At 37.5% G+C, this 20,929-nt stretch overlaps 1 protein-coding gene across 2 annotated transcripts in view; it reads left to right on the forward strand.

Annotated features, from left to right (window-relative positions):
* The window catches only part of GNGT1 (G protein subunit gamma transducin 1), a 446,502-nt gene that overhangs the window by 222,391 nt on the left and 203,182 nt on the right, over positions 1 to 20,929 (forward strand). For both annotated transcript variants that reach the window (XM_055589734.1, XM_055589735.1), the window contains exon 2: positions 19,186 to 19,314. In XM_055589734.1, the coding sequence (XP_055445709.1) occupies positions 19,186 to 19,314 (129 nt within the window). The remainder of the gene's footprint in view (positions 1 to 19,185; positions 19,315 to 20,929) is intronic.

The raw sequence follows: 20,929 nt of genomic DNA on the forward strand, positions 1-20,929 counted from the left end.
TTCAGGATTTGAAATAGCTCCACTGGAATTCCATCACCTCCACTAGCTTTGTTCGTAGTGATGCTTCCTAAGGCCCACTTGACCTCACATTCCAGGATGTCTGGCTCTAGGTCAGTGATCACACCATCGTAATTATCTGGGTCGTGAAGATCTTTTTTGTACAGTTCTTCTGTGTATTCTTTCCACCTCTTCTTAATATCTTCTGCTTCTGTTAGGTCCATACCATTTCTGTCCTTCATTGAGCCCATCTTTGCATGAAATGTTACCTTGGTATCTCTAATTTTCTTGAAGAGATCTCTAGTCTTTGCCATTCTGTTGTTTTCCTCTATTTGTTTGCATTGATCACTGAGGAAGGCTTTCTTATTTCTTCTTGCTATTCTTTGGAACTAACTCTGCATCCAGATGCTTATACTTTTTCTTTTCTCCTTTGCTTTTCGCTTCTCTTCTTTTCACAGCTATTTGTAAGGCCTCCCCAGACAGCCATTTTGCTTTTTTGCATTTCTTTTCCATGAGGATGGTTTTGATCCCTGTTTCCTGTACAATGTCACGAACCTCATTCCATAGTTCATCAGGCCCTCTATCTTTCAGATCATATAATGTACTAGAGTGTAAACTCCATAAGGGCAGGCCTGAATTTCTAAGGCAGCTGCCTGCTTTATAGAAATTCAGTAAACAATACCTTAGTATCAGTGTGAGCAGTAGATCTGAGATACGATGGCATGCGTGGCAGTCACTGTAGACCCAAGATTTAAGCAGGTAGAAAGGTAGGGATGACATATGAGAACCAAATGCAATGGAAGTTATTAGAGGACAAAAAATAGATGAAAATAGAACAGGCACCATCAGGGATGCCAGCCAGATTTCAGTTCATATATAATCCTTGATCTACTGCTCTCGCCTTTCAGGATTGGTGTATTGAGGAGTATTCTGAGCTTGCAGCAGAACTCAGGTGGAAAAGAAATGTCATCAATTAATGGTATATTTCTTGGCATGGGAGAGTGAAGTAGCCATGTGTGTGCTATAGATTTGCCATATCTGTTTAAAGGTATTGCCAAGTAACTATTTTCCAAGACTCAATCTGCCAGTAATACTTAGTAAACCTAGCCTACTTTGAGAATACCCACTGAGGAAGTGCATACTTACTAAAATTAAGAAAACAAATTAAAATATCAAACATGAAAACCAAAGCTTAGTCAAGCAGGAGAAAGGTTATAGGTGAACAACTGATTTCACCAAGGGGCTCTTGCTTGTGGTGGAACACCATGGTTAGCGTCCCCATTGCAGGCAGCATGTGATACTAACATTGTCGGGCTCCCCTGGTGACTCAGATGGTAAAGAATCTGCCTGCAATGCCAGAGACCCCGTTTTGATCTCTGGGTTAGAAAGATCTCCTGAAGAAGGAAATGGCAACCCATTCCAGTATTCTGGCTTGAGACTCCCAGTGACAGAGAAGCCTAGTGGCCTACAGTCCATGGGGTTGCAAAGAGTTGGACATGACTGAGCAATTTTTTTTTTTCCCCAGCATTTACCATATTCCAGACAATATGAGATAGCTTTAAATTTAACTCATTCAAATCCTCACAGTATCCTATGAGATAAATATCATTATCCCCATTTTATAGTTGAGAAACTGAAATTCAGAGAGATTAGGTAATTTATAAACCTCTTAAAACACAATGCAAGAGCCAAGATTTTAATCGGGTTTTCATATATATGTGTGTGTGTGTATTTGTGTGGGTGTATATATGCACACATATATTCTTGACACTTGTTACTAAAAGTTCTGTTTCTACACAGCTTTTTAGGAAGAAATTAAGATATACAAAGGATACATCTGTGAATGAAGTAAACTCTTCCTAATTAAGAACAAATGTACCAATACTTTTCTTCAAATACTGAAAGATGTGATTTTGCACCTCTAGAAGGACAGCTGAAAGGAATAGCTTGTCACAAAACTATGATAATCTTTATTTCATGGAGTTATTTTTTATGTCACTGCAAAATGATTAATCGATGGTTTGTTTAATTACCCTTTGAAGCATCCAAGTAAAACTAATCAACATGATATTTCTAGAGTCATCATTTTCTAATTTTTAATAAATAGTTCTGTGTGACTTTCCCAATTGTAAAATCATTTTAAACTTCCATAAGAATTCTTGAAAATGGTAACTTATAGCCATAATATATATATGTGTGTGTATTATATATATATATATATAAATTTTTGAAGTACTCTGTTATTTTGATTGCATCAAGATCTCTTAAGGAACTATCTATATAATGAGGCCTATCTTGAGAAATGACTGTAGTTGATATAAATATGCCATTGCCACAAAAAGTAAAAATTCCTTGAATCTTTATAAGAGGAAGCACTTTGATAATAAGAACTCCATAGCCTCAGTCAAGATCAACTATTTTTCTGATATAAACATATAGCAGCCTTCAGGGCTACTGGTCTTATATTTTTCATAAGAAAGAGAAATATTCTAAAACGACAAGCAAAAACCGTAGGCTGGGTATGATGACTATGTCTGACAAATTATTTTACACAAATGGAAAGAATTTCTTTTGCTGTATCAGGAAGATATTCTGCCAATAACTCTTATCAATTATTCTCTCTCTCCATCTTTCTCTGTCTCTGTGTCTTATTTTTTAAAATTTTGTAAATAATAATTTAGTACCCCAAGGGACCTTGTCATGGTACCTAACCCAATTCGCTACAGCCAGGAATGAACTTAGAAGAGAGTGGATGTTCTGTTGTGCTGTACTGCCACCAGGAAGTAACCATAAGTGATCAATTAATTGTTCAGTTGATCCACTCCCAGTTGATCATGTGAGCTCTGGCTTTTTACACAAGGTATTGTCAATGTGTTTCTATAAAAGGCCAAATAATAAATATTTTTGACAATTGGGTGATATAGTCTATAGCACAACTATTTAGCTGTGATGTTGTGGAATGAAAGTGGTCATAGACAATATGCAAATGAGTTTTTAAATGGGACTGTGTTTCAATATAACTTTATTTACAGAACAGAGATATATATGACCTCCAGGTTTGCCAACTTCTGCTTTGTACTGTCACTTGGGCCAGGATTCAGCACTTCCTCCACCCAAGGTTAAGATGGTGCAGTAGAAATCCCATGAGCTACATTTTTAGACAAGATTAAGGTTTTTAGTGGTGCTTAACAAATTGTCACCAGTCTTCTATTTAGGATCTGAAAAAGACCTTTGCGATACCACACAATAGATGGAATTTCTTCTTTTCCCTCATTTGCCCTTCCCTCCTTCCTTCTTTCTCTTCTGTGTCTCCCCATCTCTTTCTCTCATACCAATAAATATTTTTTGAGGCCAAGATATATGTAAGGCTCTAGGGATACCTTGTTGAATAAGATCTAGGTTTCTGACTTAGAGGGGAGGAAGTGAATAAAGAGACCATTTCCGTAAAACAATCGAGATATTACAGTAGAAGTATCAAATTATATTTTATGAACAAACTGCCTCAGCTTTGGAGGAACAGTAAATGTTTTCCAATTGGATACAATGGCTAAGTTCACAACTGAAAGACCAATCCAGGCCAATGTCAGAGAAAGGTAGTCTGGAAAGTGTCCCAGGAGACAAGGTTTCATATCACATCTGGAGGTACGAGAAACCACTTGGAGCTCATTGGACTGCAAGAACGCAGAGGATGAGATGGTCTTGATGAAGGGTGAAGCTGAGGAGGCAATCTAGGACTAGACCGTGAAGGACGTTCTGGGCACCCTAATTCAAGCCACCTCCTCTGTCCAGGGAATTCTCCAGGCAAGAATATTGAAGGGGGTAGCCATTCCCTTCTCCAGGGGATATCCTGACCCAGGGATCGAATGCTGGTCTCCTGCACTGAAGGCAGATTCTTTACCATCTGAAAGGTAGCAGATTCTTTACCAACGCCAGGGAAGCCCTCAATATTAATAGGACATCTTAAAAAGTCTCTTATTTTCTTACGTGATCCCAAATGTTGGGTTCTTGTGTGTATGTGTGCGTGCATGCTCGGTCACTAAGTGGTGTCTGACTTTGCGACCTCATGGACTGTTGCTCGCCAAGCTCCTCTGTTCATGGGATTTCCCAGGCAAGAGTACTAGAGTGGGTTGCTGTTTCCTTCTCCAGGGCATCTTCCTGATCCAGGGATCAAACCCAGTCTCCTGCATTGGCAGGCAGGTTCTTTACTGCTGAACCACCAGGGAAGCCTGATCCCAAATGTTACCCCTTCAGTCTGTTTAACACACTATTGCCAGAATGATCACAGTCTAGGTAGTTCATGTATATCCCCACTTAAATTCCTTCAGGGGATACTCATTGCTCTCAGAATTATTTCCAACCACTTAATAAGACCCCAAATCCCATCATGATGTGGCCCTGACTACGATTCCATCCTCATCTTTTGTCAGCTTCATCTCTGTGCTCTGTTTATTCTTTTATTTAGGCCCCTAATATCTTCTAAAAGTATTTTTATGTTATCTTTTGTTAGGTTTATTCCTATATTTGCCATAAACACCCTATAGCCTTTGTTGCTATTGAAAACAGTGTCTATTGTTTTAATTACATTTTCTAATACCTTGTTTATTGGTATAGAAATGCAACTGATTTGTGCATGTTGGTCTTCTGTCTTGTATTCCCGCTGAACTCTCCTATTAATTTGAATAGTTTTGCATTCTGTTGGGTTTTCTAAATAGGCAGTTTATAGCAACTACAAGTTATTTAGCTTTTCTTACATTTATTTCTTTTATATGCTTGCATTTTCTTGTGCTTTTGAACTGCCTAGTACTTTCAATACAGGATGGGATTGATGTGGTAGTAATGGACATTTTTGTCTTGCTCCTGATTTTAAAGGACTGATTTTACATTCATATTGAATACGCTGTTTGTTTTAGTTTTTTTTTTTATCAGATTAATTTTAACACAAACTATTCCAATACCAAAGAAAGGCAATGCCAAAGAATGCTCAAACTACTGCACAATTGCACTCATCTCACATGCTAGTAAAGTAATGCTCAAAATTCTCCAAGCCAGGCTTCAGCAATACGTGAACCGTGAACTTCCTGATGTTCAAGCTGGTTTTAGAAAAGGCAGAGGAACCAGAGATCAAATTGCCAACATCTGCTGGATCATAGAAAAAGCAAGAGAGTTCCAGAAAAACATCTATTTCTGCTTTCTTGGTTATGCCAAAGCCTTTGACTGTGTGGATCACAATAAACTGTGGAAAATTCTGAAAGAGATGGGAATACCAGACCACCTGACCTGCCTCTTGAGAAACCTAGATGCAGGTCAGGAAGCAACAGTTAGAACTGGACATGGAACAACAGACTGGTTCCAAATAGGAAAAGGAGTACGTCAAGGCTGTATATTGTCACCCTGCTTATTTAACTTATATGCAGAGTACATCATGAGAAATGCTGGACTGGAAGAAACACAAGCTGAAATCAAGATTGCCGGGAGAAATATCAGTAACCTCAGATATGCAGATGACACCACCCTTATGGCAGAAAGTGAAGAGGAACTAAAAAGCCTCTTGATGAAAGTGAAAATGGAGAGTGAAAAAGTTGGCTTAAAGCTCAGCATTCAGAAAATGAAGATCATGGCATCCGGTCCCATCACTTCATGGCAAATAGATGGGGAAACAGTGGAAACAGTGTCAGACTTTATTTTTTGGGGCTCCAAAATCACTGCAGATGGTGACTGCAGCCATGAAATTAAAAGACACTTACTCCTTGGAAGGAAAGTTATGACCAACCTAGACAGCATATTAAAAAGCAGAGACATTATTTTGCCAACAAAGGTCCATATAGTCAAGGCTATGGTTTTTCCGTGGTCATGTATGGATGTGAGAGTTGGACTGTAAAGAAGGCTGAGCGCTGAAGAATTGATGCTTTTGAACTTTGGTGTTGGAGAAGACTCTTGAGAGTCCCTTGGACTGCAAGGAGATCTAACCAGTCCATTCTGAAGGAGATCAGCCCTGGGTGTTCTTTGGAAGGAATGATGCTAAAGCTGAAACTCCAGTACTTTGGCCACCTCATGTGAAGAGTTGACTCATTGGAAAAGACTCTGATGCTGGGAGGGATTGGGGGCAGGAGGAGAAGGGGACGACAGAGGATGAGATGACTGGATGGCATCAGTGACTCGATGGACGTGAGTCTGAGTGAACTCTGGGAGTTGGTGATGGACAGGGAGGCCTGGTGTGCTGCGATTCATGGGGTCGCAAAAAGTCGGATACGACTGAGCGACTGAACTGAACTGAACTGAATGTTTCATTGTATTGATTTTCCCACCCGAGTCTATGGAGATGATCATGTAATGTAAAGTGAAGATTAACATAAACAGATTTTCTAATGTTGATTCAATTGTGAATATCTGAAATACATACAGCTTTTTCAAAACACATTAATGGATTATATCTCTAATATTTTATTTAGATTTCAGATTTATGTTCATAATTGAGATTAGTCTGTATTTTTTATTCTCATAAGATTTTTATCCACTTTTAAGGGTAAGTTAATGCTGACTTCATAAGATGATTTGTCTTATGGAGAATGCCTTCTTCTACAACTTCTAGAAGGCTTTGTGAAATAACGGACATAACTGCCTTTAAATTTTGGCAGAATTCACCTTAAAACCATCTGAACCTGGTGTTTTATTTGTGGGTATATATACAGCTTTTTTCTTATTTAATTTTTAAAAACAGTTTAAGGACTCACCTTTTCTATGCTTTGTTTTAGTGAGTTATTTTTTCCCTGGAATTTTTGACCTAAGTTTTCAAATATGTTCTTATTGTCTTTTGTGCACTTTGTTGTAACAGTTCATTCATTTTTAAGTATTTTTATTTGTGTTTTTTGTTGTTGTTGTTGTTTTTCTTCATCAGTATTGTCTGAGATTTATCAATTTTATTAGGTCTTTCCTTAGATCAAAATTCAGCTTTGTTGTTGACTGAAAGAAAAATAAGTACCACCTAGATGTTCAAAATTATGTTTTATTCCACAGACTTACTGAGGACATAAACCTGAGAGACAGCCTCTCAGATAGCTCTGAGGGACTGTTCCCAAGAGGTAAGGGAAGGGCCAGTATATGAGTTTTGCAAACAAAACAAAACAAAAATATCCTAGGTAATCAGAGCATTAAGAAATTACTATTTAAAGAAAACCCAGACATCTCGAGTTAATAAATTTAGCACTTTTCTATGTTTGGGGAGATGCAGGAGTCTGGGCTCACTGAAATCGTTCCATTGATGTCCACCTTAACTATCTAAGGCTGAGCAACTAACACTTCACTTTTCATAAGAAAATGCCCTGTTGTGTTGAAATTTATTGAGACTTGATAAAATGGCCTAAAGTGTGGCCAGCTTTAGTAAATGTTCTAGGTTCAGTGAAAAATGTATAACTATATATGTGTGTGTGTATATATATATATATATGTTTTATTAAAGTAGAGTTGATTTACAATGTGTTAATTCCTGCTGTACAGCGAAGTGACTCAGTTATACATATATATACATTCTTTTTCATAATGGTTTATCCCAGGAGATTGGATATAGTTCCCTGTTCCACAGAGTAGGACCTTGTTTGTCGATTCTAAATGTAATAGTTTGCATCTACCAACCCCAAACTCCCAGTCTGTTCCTCCCATTTCCCCCCTAAAATGTATGTTTCTAAGGAATATATACTAGCTTTGTATACATGGGTTATAGTGTTTATAATTTTCATTACTTTGAACTTATTAGTTCTGTTGTTCAATTTTTGTGTTTACCGGAGATTGTTTTCTTGAGCTATAAGTGACTAAGTGGTCATTTATAATGGTGGAATTACTTTTTTGCTGTTCTATTTATTTTTTTGCATAATATCTTTTTCAATATTGCTGTAAAGAATCCACCTACCAATGCAGGAGACTCAGGAGACACAGATTTGATTCCTGGGTGATCCCTGTGTCAGGAAGGTCCCTGGAGGAGGAAATGACAACCCATTCCAGTATTCTTGCCTGGGAAATTTCCATGACAGAGGAGCCTGGAGGGATAGTCCATGGAGTTGCAAAGAGTGGGACACAACTGAGTGACTGAGGCACACACGCATATTAGATATATACAAATTTAGAAAATGTATATGTTTCTGATTTAAATTTTTGATTTAAACTTTTCATCAATATGCAAATATTTCTGTTGGAAGTAAGGTGTGGCCTTAGTTTAACTGCCTGACAAAAGAAAATTAAATTCCCTTAGAGCAAAAACTGCAGCAGACACTCTACAATGTTATATACAGTGTTCAGTATTAAAAATGTATGAGACTAGCTAAGTGACAAAATGATAAAAAAAACAATGTATTTAATAGAAATAGACTCATAGATGAACTAGATTTTGGAAGTATTTTATGTGACCTCTAAAATAATTGTGATTAATATATTCAAGAAAATAGATGTCAAAGTGGAGAATTTCACAAGAGAATTAGTTTCTCAGCTTTTAGATCTCCCATCTTACAAAGTGTGGGATTAGGAAAATGTATCTGAGAAAAAGACATGCAGATTGTCAGGCTTAATCTCTGTAGTTTCTTAAACTCCACGATTTTGGTCCCTCAAGTCCTTGCTGAGTTGGTAGCATTAAACTCCATTTGTCTTCTTAGCATTATGAGAATGTTAAAGGGTTAGAATTGCTGCTTTCTGCAAGATCTCTAGGTTGACAACAGTTATGTGTGCGTGCTTACTCACATACAACTATTTGGTGACCCCATGGACTGCAACCCACCAGGCTCCTCTGTCCATGGACTTTCCCAGGCAAGAATACTGGAGTGGGTTACCATTTCCTCCTCCAGGGGATCTTCCCGACCGAGGGATTGAACTTGCATCTCTGTCTCTTGCATCTCTTGTGTTGGCAGGCAGATTCTTTACCACTGTGCCACTTAAGAAGCCCCCCTGATAGCAGTTACATATTGGCAAATATTTCAAGGAGAGACAGGGCAGAGGATGTCATGGCCTCATCAAAGTGTTTCTATCCTGTCTGTCATGTAGGCTGTTTCAAATTCTGGATGTCAATGCAGCTCTCTAGTATGTTCAAACAGTTGGTTATCCATTTGCATTATAGTCAACGGTTATTCCTGATGGAAGGTTAGTCTTTTACAAACTCCTTTACCATAGACAAAAGTGGAAATTGTCAGTATTTTCCTTTTAACATGATAAGTTAATTGCTTTTTATTAGTTTTAACTACACATATATTGAGGTGCATTGTTATGACTTTTTCAGTCCTTTTTTCCTCCCTTTAATATCTCTTCATTTTTTTTCTCTACCTATTCAAAGTATAATGTAAGATATATACATTTCTAATATTTTAGTGTTTCCCTTGAAAATTTTAACATTCATATTTGATTTAACTGTAGTCTAAAGTTATCTTGTCTGTCTTCTGAAACAAATCAAGAATTTCAAATATTAATATTTTATTTTCATATACCTTCCCTCCTGAGTTAAATACTTTTATTATTTGCTATTTTAATTTCTCTTGTTTATTTAATCCATAAACATATACATTAGTATTATTTTATGCTTATTGTTTCATATTTTCATTTAACATGCTTATCACTTTTTTTTCTTGAACGTCTCAAATTCTCCTCTGATATAATCTAATGTTGGTATTTGTTTCTTGAGGCTTTATTTTCTGTAGACTTAAGTGAGAGTATATTGCTGGTAAAGTTTCTAGATTTCTGTTTGTATAAAACAATGGATTTCAAAGTATACACTATAGAACTCTAGGGAAGCCAAGATACTTTCAGAGGATTCATAAAACTCTTTTCATAAAAATACTAAGATCTTATTTGCATTTTCCCCTTTATTGATATTTGCACAGGTGTTGAAAAGCAGTGTTGGTTAAAACTTCTGGCTCCTTAGAAATGTTTTGATGAAGCAGTAAAAATTACTAATTTGATTGCATTTTAACACTTGAAAACGTTTTTTTTTTTTTTCAAGGAAGGGAAAATATGCATAAAGCATTTTACATACTAAAAAGTACATAGGTTGTCTGGGGCCGGCGGAGGGAGGGGGGCATTCATCCAATAGTTTGAAACTGAGATGAATAAACTACTTTTCATGGAACACTTCCTTTTTATAAGAACAACTGTCAGGCAACCTATTATTATTTAAATTTAGGGGACTTGGCAGAAAATTTATCTTCAACAAAATGTGAAACTGCCACTTCAAGGAAAACAGTCAGTGATGTTCTGATAAATGTTTAACACCTAGCCCTCCGGGGACAAAGAAAGTTCCCAATTTGTAGATTAATAGCCAATTTCTGTGGTGTAAATACTCCCAGTGTGGTTGATTATAACTACTGACTTGATGTCACTGAACACAGTGTTAAGAATAGGTAATTGGGTCTCATAAACCATTGCAAACTATCGCACACTAGAGAAAACAGTGCCCGTGATACAATTAGAGATTCTAAGTGGAAATTGGGCTTCCCTGGTGGCTCAGACGGTAAAGAATCTGCCTGCAAAGAAGGAGGCCCAGATTCAGTCCCTGGTTTGGGAAGATTCCCTGGAGAAGGGAATGGTTATCCACTCCAGTATTCTTGCTTGGAGAATTCCATGGACAGAGGAGCCTGGCAGGCTTGAGCCTAATAGCTTAAGGCATGAGCCTAACAGCTTCCCAATATATAAAGACTTTTCTGGAAAGATTGTTAGAGATAGTAACAAATATAATTTTTATATTGTGTAATGAAATGTGTCAACATTTAGAAGGTCTAAATAACTCACTGATCCAATATTTTCCAAATGACCAATGTATGCTATTACCACATCTTGCCTGGATAAAAGATTTATTCAAACTTCAAGATAGACAAATCACTTTAATGTGGCAAAGATTATTTTTTGATATGGTTTCAGATTCTATATTACAACTAACCTTTAAGAAACTACCACTTATCAAGCTTTGGCTTGGTATCAAATTGCCTTAAAAAGACTATTAAAATACTTATCTCTTTTCTAATTATATATTTAGATTTTCTTTGGGCTTTCTTGGTGGCTCAGACTATAAAGAATCTGCCCACAATGTAGGAGACCTGGGTTCCATCCTTGGGCTGGGAAGATCCCCTGGAGGAGAGCATAGCAGCCATTCCAGTAATATTACCTGTAGAATTCCATGGACAGAGGAGCCTAATGGGCTACAGTCCAGTCCTTCAACCACATCAGTGTGTCAAAATAGAAGGAATTTTTGTTTTCAAAATGGAAGGAAAAGTTCCAAGTCCGGAGTGACTATTATTGTTATCATTCAGTTGCTCAGTTGTGTCCAACTCTTTGCGACCCCATGGACTGCAGCATGCCAGGCTTCCCTGTCCTTCACTGTCCACTGCAGTTTGCTCAAACTCATGTCCTTTCGAGTCGGCAATGCCATCCAACCTTTTTATCCTCTGTTGCCCCCTTCTGCTCATTCCCTCAATCTTTCCCAGAATCAGGGTTTTTTTTTTCCCCATGAGTCAGCTCTTCACAGCAGGTGGCCAAAGTATTGGAATGATTATAGAGAATAACAAGAGGGTCAGAGCTGAATTACTTTCCCTATAGGTGCAGTGTTAAGACAGAGCAAACCCTTGATGTTCCCAATAGTCTCGATGCAGGGGAAGGTCTTTAGTTTTGGAGGTGAGCAAAGCAAAGTGCCTTAAAGACAGCCAGTGCAGCCCTTCACTCTGTCTCAAAGGGTTGCATTCTAACCTTTTAGGACACTTTGAGGATCATTCTTCTGAAAACAGCTCTCATTTAATTAAATTCAATTTTTAACTGATAAATACTTCTTATTTAATTTACGTTTCCTGGACTTGTTTGGCTTTATTAGAATAGCCTATATTTGATTTTAAGTTCCCAGAAGGAAGAAACTAGATTTGTTTAGTTTCTTTTGAAATGGCCAAGCATAGACCACAGCCAAATTTGTACATAATAAACAACTGATGGTTAATTAATTTTCTCTTCTCTAGAGCCTGGTTTATGGCACAAAATAGATACTCTATCTTTCTTACTAATCTAGTAAAAGTTTACCCTTGTCTATAATACCCAGAAATTTATAGTAATGAAGAAAATAGTGCAGATACAAATATAACTACCTGAAATTCCCACTAAGACAATGGGTAGGGTTGCAAAAGTTTGATTGTATGTCAGTTGTTCAGGAGTTAAAAGACATTTTTCTTTGGGAAAAAATATCATACAGAATATTTATGTGTCTTGGTGAGGTCAAGTCTAAATATATCTGAAATATATTATTGTATAAATACAATAATAATGCAGTGTTTCTGAGGCAACCGTATATTCAAAGTTGTCTGTCAAACAAACAGACCATGTCAGTAGAGAAACAGTTGATCTTTTCCATTAATATACTGCCTTCTGGGTAGTAAAAACAGAGACTCTCTGAGATCTAAGCCACTGAAAATGTTCTGATATAGGAACTTGAGCAAGATAGGAAATAGGGACAAGATTACAGAGAAGAGATAGTGACTCTGATAAGGAGGAGGTTTCGGGTTCCCAGGTATCACTAGTGGTTAAAAAAAAAAAAAAAAATCTGCCTGCCAATGCAAGAGACGCAGAAGACACAGGCTCAATCCCTGGGTCAGGAAGATCCCCTGGAGGAGGGCATGGCAACCCACTCCAGTATTCTGGCCTGGAGAATGCAACGGACAGAGGAGTCTGGTAGGTTGCAGTCCATGGGGTCTCAAAGAGTCAGATGCAACTAGCATAGCACAGCAAGGAGAAGACTGAGGACAGAGGTGTGGACAGAAATTCTGGAAGTAGACAGATGAGTATAGATTTGAGTTTTCTGCCAGGATAATGTTGAAGGGAACACTGAGGTCCAGGTTGGTCACTCAGTCTCCATGGCCACCACCTGTTATTTTCCTGCTATATGGGCCCCACATTTTCTCTCCTTGATCTCTGGATCCTAAACACTAGCATTCATCATAGACATGTGCTTAATATATTTGAGGTACTGCTCAGGGAATCAGGTCAAAGCAGACAATGTCATGTTGTTCAATTTCTAATAAATCCTCATATTGACTCATCAGCACTAAATTTAGAGTTCAACACTTAGGTATTCAGAAAATTATTCAAGGTAGAAAATTAACCATTGTAATATTTTGTTTCTAGTTAACAAAGAGTGGTCTGATGCAAAGGAAAGAGATTATTCCTTTCTACATGTACTCAGTGGTAAAGAATCTGCCTGCCAATGCAGGAGATTCAGGAGATGCGGGTTCAATCCCTGGGTGGGGAAGATCCCCTGGAGGAGGAAATGGCAACCCACCCCAGTATTCTTACCTGAAAAATCCCATGGACAGAGGAGCCTGGCAGGCTACAGTCCATGGGATCTCAAAGAGTCAGATATGAATGAGCAACTGAGCACACATATATAAGTCTGTGCTTTGAGTTTTGTTCTATCAGTTCCTCTTATCCTCAATATTTTCATGGCCACAACAACACAACCTGGGAAGAAAGAGATTGAGAACACAAGATTAATTGTAGGGAAACAGTTGAATATGATTTTTATATATCCACTTAGATGATTTTCCTTTTAAATAACAAGTGTTAGTGAATGGTTTCTAGAGACTAATACCCTGGAGCTGCCTGTCCTGCTAACACTAGTGGCTTTTGGTAGGAATTACAAAATCCATAACATACTTAAAATGAAAGTTTTATTTCTTTTTCCTTCTACTGGACAAAAGAAATCAAAATTGAGGGGGTAAAATAGATAATGATATAGGAAAATCCGGAGAAACTCAAAGGCTAACATTCATTACATCAAATATTGTTTATAGGAGGGAATCAACTTGATCCCACAATACAACAATCTCATTTCCCACTAAACAAACAACCAAAGAAAAACAAAAAGCCCACATATTGTTTGGTGGTGGTTTATTTGCTAAGTCCATCTGACTCTTGTGACCCCATGGCCTATAGACCGCCGGGCTCCTCTGTCCATGGGATTTCCCAGGTAAGTATACTGGAGTGGGTTGCCATTTTCTTCTCCAGGGGATCTTCTTGATCCAGGGATCAAATCCAGATCTCCTGAATTGCAGGCAGATTCTTTACTGACTGAGCTATTGTTTACTAAAGTTTATTTTTCATCACCATGCAGATAGAAGTAGGTTCCTAACAGCAATGAGCTAGGAGTAGAGAAAATGAATCACACAATATATGTCTTTTGCTCTGTTTAGTCTTAAGGTCTATACTTTTTCATTGTAAATAAAGATAGCAACATTCTTTGTTTTCATGCTCATTAATCAGCCGGTAACTTCATTGATTCTTCCTCTTAGACAGCTCTATTCAGAAAAGTACCAAGATAGCAGATTCCCTTACTTACAAAACAACCACACATGTAGCATTGAAGATTTATCAAAAAGCACACAATCTCTTCTTTTCTGCCTCCATCCCTTTGGCAGAGTATTTCAGAAACACTGCTGAGTACATTGGTGCTTTATAATAGGAGGACAAGAATTGTTATTTTTCTTTGGTAAGATGAAATGTTATAAAGAGAGTTAAATTATTGAAAATCTCTTTTTTCTTTTAAGAATGAGCACTATGTATTAATATGTGCTCAGTTTGTTGGCTCAAATGGAAATTGGGGGATTTTAATCTTTTCAAATTCATTTTAAGTTTATAAACAGTAAACTTCAGTCTTTATGTTGCATGGTTCTATGAGATGTAACAAATGCACAGAGTCCCATAGCCATGACCATAATCAAGATTCAGAACAATGTAACACTCTCCCCCAAGATGTCCTCAGATTTATACTTTATAGTCAGAAATAATTGATGCTTTTGAACTGTGGTGCTGGAGAAGACTTTTGAAAGTCCCTTGGACTGCAAGGAGATCTGACCAGTCAATCCTAAAGGAAATCAGTCCTGAAAATTCACTGGAAGGACTGATGCTGAAGCTCAAACTCCAGTACTTTGGCCACCTGATGTGAAGAACCAACTCATTGGAAAAGACCTTGATCCTGGGAGAGATTGAAGGCGGGAGGAGAAGGGGACAGCAGAGGATGAGGTGGTTGGATGGCATCACCGACGCGATGGACGTGAATTTGAGTAGGCTTCGGGAGTTGGTCATGGACAGGGAAACCTGGCGTGCTGCAGTCCATGGAGTTGCAAAGAGTCGGACACAATTGTGTGACTAAACTGAACTGAACTGAACCACTGATCTCTTCTCTACCCATAAAATTTTATAATTCCCAGAATGTCAAATAAAACTATTCATTTTCATATAGCATGTAAACTTTTTAGTCCAACTTGTTTCAACCAGTATATTTGAAATTTATATGTTGTTGTAGATACCATGCCCCATTTTTTTTTAAGTTCAGTAAGCCATTTTATTCTCAAGTAGTTTTCCTTTAGAGTTAATACAGTTTGACTATTCATTCTGTAGATGAAGGACATGTGGGTTGCTTCTAGTTTTGGTAAATGAAACTGCTGTAAACATTTGTGAGCAGGTTTTCGTGTGAGCATGTTTTTATTTTTCTTGTATAAATACCTATGAGTAGGATTTCTGGGTAGAAAGTTGCAGCATGTTTTTTTTTTTTTATTTTATTTTATTTTTAAACTTTACATAATTGTATTAGTTTTGCCAAATATCAAAATGAATCCGCCACAGGTATACATGTGTTCCCCATCCTGAACCCTCCTCCCTCCTCCCTCCCCATTCCATCCCTCTGGGCATGTTTAACTTTATAAGAAACTGACAAGATATTTTCCTTAGTGGCTGTACCATTTGCATTTCTACCAGTAACGCCTGAGATTCCTACTCGCTCTTTTGCATCTTTGCCAGAACTTAGTTTTGCAGGTGTCTTTGTTGTTGTTTGTTTGTTTGCTGTTTGGTCATTCTAATAGATGAGTTCTTCCACCTCGTGTATGCAGTCACGTCTAACTCTTTGTGACACTATGGACTGTAGCCCACCAGGTTCCTCCGTCCATGGGATTTTTCAGGCAAGAATACTGGAGTGGGTTGCCATTTCCTTCTCCAGGGGATCTTTCTGACCCAGGGATCTAACCTGGGTCTCTTATGTCTCCTGCATTGCAGGTTGATTCTTTACCCACTGAGCCATCTGGAAGGCCCCAATAGATGGGTAGTGAAATCTTACTCTGTTTTAAATTTGTATTTCCATAATGAATCTTGATGTTGATTTTTTTGGATGTCCTTATTTGCTGTCTGTATATTTTCTTTGGTGAACTATTTGTTCACATCTTTTCCTCATTGTTGTTGAGTTTTCTTATCATTGAGTTTTGTGAGTTCTTCATGTATTCTCAGGAGAAGGAAATGGCAACCCACTCCAGTGTTCCTGCCTGGAAAATCCCAGGGATGGGGGAGCCTGGTGGGCTGCCTTCTGTGCTCTCGCACAGAGTCGGACACGACTGAAGTGACGCAGCAGCAGCAGCATGTATTCTCAACACAAGTACTTTGTTAGATAAAAAATTTAAAATATTTTCTCTGAGCTTGTGGCTTGTTTTTTTTTTTTTTTTCATTCCCTGTCTTTCAGAGACCAAATATTTTTAATTTCAATGACCTAATTAATCATATTTTTCTTGTATGCACTGTGTATTTGAGGTCATGGCTAAGTACTCAGGGCCTAACCTGAGATGTCGAAGATTTTCTCTTACAGTTTTATATTTTACATTTACGCCTGTGATCCATTTTGAATCAATGTTTACATAAGATGTACAATATGTATTAAGATTTTTTTAAAAAATATGGATGACCTATTGTCCCAACACCGTTTGTGGAAGACTATCATTTCCTTACCAAATTGGTTTTGCACTCTTTTTCAAAATTCAGTTGCACTTTGGTGTATAAGTCAATATCTGGATTCTATTCTGATCCATTAATTTATATGCACATTCTTTTGCCAACACCACACTCTTTAATTACTGTTGTTTCTAATGAATTTTAAATTAAGTACTGTAAATCCTCCAATTTTATTTTATTTTGAAATTTTGGCCACTGTCATTCCTTGATTTTCTGTAACTATAAAATACCTCTTTTCATCCTTTTTCTTTTACTTAATCTATATAATTGTATTTAAATTGTGATTTTGCAGCCAGCTTGTAGTTGAGTCTTTTTGAAAAATCCAGTCTGATAAGTTTTAATAGTTCTGTTTAAAGCATTCACGTTAATGCAATAATTTCAATGGTTCACCAAGTCAATCATTTTATAACTTTTCTATTTTTATCCTCTGATATTTGTTCCTTTCATATCTTCTTTTGGGTATTTGAATTTTTTTAGGCAATTAATATGTATTGATGTTTTGCTGCTACTGTTTTGTATTATTTTTTAATGGTTACTCTGGGGATTACAATATACATAGCTAATTTTTATAGTCATCTTAGAGTTAATATTTTACCACTTAGCATAAAAAAATAGAGGCTTATGCAACCATTCAGGAGATCAACAAGGAAAGACAGGAATAACACTGTAGATCAATTGGACCTAACACACAGAAACACTACCCAAAAAAACTAGAATACACATTCTTCTCAAATACATGTGGAACAGTCTCCAAGATAGACCACATGTTAGACCATGAAACAAATCTTCTCCCCTATGTTGTATTTTCCAAGTATATTACATCTATGTACATTGAAACATTCTCCCCAGACAATGTTATATTTTTTTTATTACAACAATGAAATATATGTTAGAAACTTAAGAAGAAAAACATAACCTCTTCTGTTTTCCAAAATGTTTACCATTTCGGTCATTCCTTTTCATTTCTGAAGTTCCACGTTTCCTCTGGTGTCACTTTCTTTCTTTAAATTTTATTTTATTTTTAAACTTTACAGTATCGTATTAGCTCTGCCAAACATCGAAATGAATCCGCCACAGGTATATCTGGTGTCACTTTCTTTAGCCTAAATTTATGGGAAGATCAATAGAGACAATTCTCTTCATTTTCTTCATCTGAAGAAAGTTTTCTTCATTTCTTAATTTGCCTTCATTCTTGATAGAGTTTTTGCTCTATATAAAATTCTGGGTTGACAGTTCTTTTTACTCAGCACTTTAAAAACATTATTTGTTTTGTGTCTTTCATGGTTTCAAAAATTTGAAGTCATTCAAATCATTATTTTGCTATATATAAAATGCAATATCTCCTTACCACCCCCACCACAACAGCTTTCAAGATTTTTTCTTTGCCTTCAGTTTTCAGCAGTTGATTATAGAATTTCTACATGTGGTTTTCTCTGAATGATCTAGTTGGGGGTTTGCCTAGTGTTTCAACTTGCAAGTTTATATCTTGCACCAAATTACTTCTATAGATAATTTTCTAGAAGCTTTACATGCATTCATTCCTAATATAAGACGGACTAATGGCTTATGGTTTGATATCTGGTCATTTCTGAACCACGACTAGCTATCAGTAGTTGATCCCAGAACCTGCTTTTTTAAGCCTCAGCGAAGCCTCAGAAGTATTCTTACCATAGCCAGAAACCAGTCAGATATTTCTCATAAATTGAAACTCATTGCCACCTCATAATCTAGGGATCCTAAAACTCCCCTCCTATTAAGGCAGTCCACTAGGAGCTATGGAGGTGGATCATATCCTTTTGGTTCTGAGTGGTATTACTTTCAGTGAGGTGAATTTTGATGCTATGTGATAACCTACAATATGGGGTATTTAATTTACAACCCTATAGTGTTTTTTGCTGGACTGAATGTTTTTTAAAGGTGCGGTTTTTACCACTCATGGCCCACTTTCAGTCCAGCAGTCAGAGAAACTGATTTCTAGTTTCAAAACTTTTTTTTTCCCCCTAGAGAAGCCCAGACGATCTTAGTGACCTTTTCTATCTGTCTTTGTTCCAAAACTAAAAATTAAATGTTCTCTTCTCAGCAACAGGAATGAGAGAAAAAGAACAGAGTTCTAAAATTGAGGCTGAGAAATAACCCAGGTTTAGGAAGGGAGGAGAAGTGGGCATTTTGGGGAAATGGAAGAAATTAAAATGAGTGAGGCGCTTAGGATGGCTAGATCTGGGGAAAAAGAATAGTCTGGGGTTTGGGTGTATATCCTAGCAATCAAGGAACTACCACCTGGGTATATAAAGCAACTGAGACCCTGGGGCTTCCTGCTAGAGGATGATGAGCCTGAATGGGTTCTTCAGTAGAGGTACCACCATTAACCGTATCCATCGTTCTCTTTTCCTTTCTGTTTGTTTGGATCTCTTATAGTGTTCATGTGTTGGAGAGACTTCTTTTGGTACCCAGTGCTGACCCATCTCTGTGTGCAGACTGGTGCCTGGGACCTCTTCAGCTGAAAGTGGTGAGAAGACCAGAAAGCTCTTTCTGCATTACTATCCCGTAAGTCTGACTACTCCTAAGCAAGAATGTGGGTATATCTTCATCCCTTGGGTTCTTTGAGGTTAGCACATAGATTTGGGAAATTGTCCTCTCTTTGGTTTTATGAAACTGTAAATAGATCAATATTTGGGCTCATTTACCCTTTTCTACTGGGCTTCCCTGGTGGCTCAGAGGTTAAAGCATCTGCTTCTAATGCAGGAGACCTGGGTTTGATCCCTGGATCGGGAAGATCCCCTGGAGAAGGAAATGGCAATCCACTCCAGTGTTCTTGCCTGGAGAATCCCATGGACGGAAAAGCCTTTTCTAAAATAAACAAGCTCCAAGTGCCGTACTGTTCAGTTGGAGAAATCAGAAGCTGTGACAGAGGGGCAAGGACTTCTGGTTATGTGGAGAACTCAGAGCTGTAGGTGTAGCTTAGCCACAGTATTTCTCTGAGCTTACATAATTTTAGCACTTAATTTTGATTGAAGGCTTTTTTGAAGCAATCATAAGAAATGTTGAAAGGTACCTTTCTTTGATAAGGTTTTGAGGTTTTGCTTGTGGAGTGTTTCTTTTTGGAATTTGGGGGCAAATCGATTATCTTGAGGAAACAGATGACCATTTCTTTCCTTCAGTTTTATTACCCATTGTGTATGTATATAGCTAATCCTCAGGTATTCTTATTTACATCCTGGGAATGAATGTCCATTCAGCAGCTGAAGATAATGTCATCTGCTGTAACTGCAGCTGTTTCTTGCCAGGTGTGAGGCAGGGAGTTTAGATATTATTGCTCTTAATGCATAAATTAAAAACATTGTAAAATATTTTTGGCGAGAGATATAGAGTACAAATTAAGAAGCTTAGCATCGGTTTAAAGACTGCAAATCTTGGTATCCATTCTGCTAAATGGAGATTTGTTTCTTCTTCTGGATATTTTTTGAGAATACAATCTTATACTTTGACAAATGTCTTTTTTTCTTTTAATCAAGAGCATATGTCCAACTCCTAGTTCATTCAGAAACACCAGGAATATGACTTAATAGTGTTTATCAAATTTAAACCAACAACCCAGGCTTTCTGCTTTTGACTAAAAACAATAATTTCAAGTGGAGTAAGCTGACTTACCTCTCACCAAAATTAAACAGAAAAAAAACTATGCTTGCTTTGGTAGCAGGCTGAGAACATATGTTGAATCAATGGAAATAAGTAAAATAACTGGGGTGATTCAAAGTTTGTCCACATCTGGGAACACATCATGTTTTGACAGCAACATAGATGAACACCAATCTTAGGGTTCCATTGCAAGAAATTATCTTTCCAGTCTCTAATTCAGATATTAATCAGTGAACTGTATTAGCCAAGGCTCTCCAGAAGGACAGAAACAATAGGATGTACATATCTCTATCTTTGGGGGCTTCCCAGGCAGCTCAATGGGTAGAGAATCTGCCTGCCAATGCAGGAGACACAGGAGACTTGGGTTTGATCCCTGGGTCAGGAAGATCCCCTGGAGGAGGGCATGGCCACCCACTCCAGTATTCTTGCCTGGAGAATCCCATGGACAGAGGAGCCTGGAGCCTACAGTCCAGACACAACTGAAGCGACTGAGTATGCACGCATGCATCTCTGCCTTCATGTT

Source organism: Bubalus kerabau, chromosome 8, assembly GCF_029407905.1.
Source record: "Bubalus kerabau isolate K-KA32 ecotype Philippines breed swamp buffalo chromosome 8, PCC_UOA_SB_1v2, whole genome shotgun sequence".
Taxonomy (NCBI): Eukaryota; Metazoa; Chordata; class Mammalia; order Artiodactyla; family Bovidae; genus Bubalus; species Bubalus kerabau.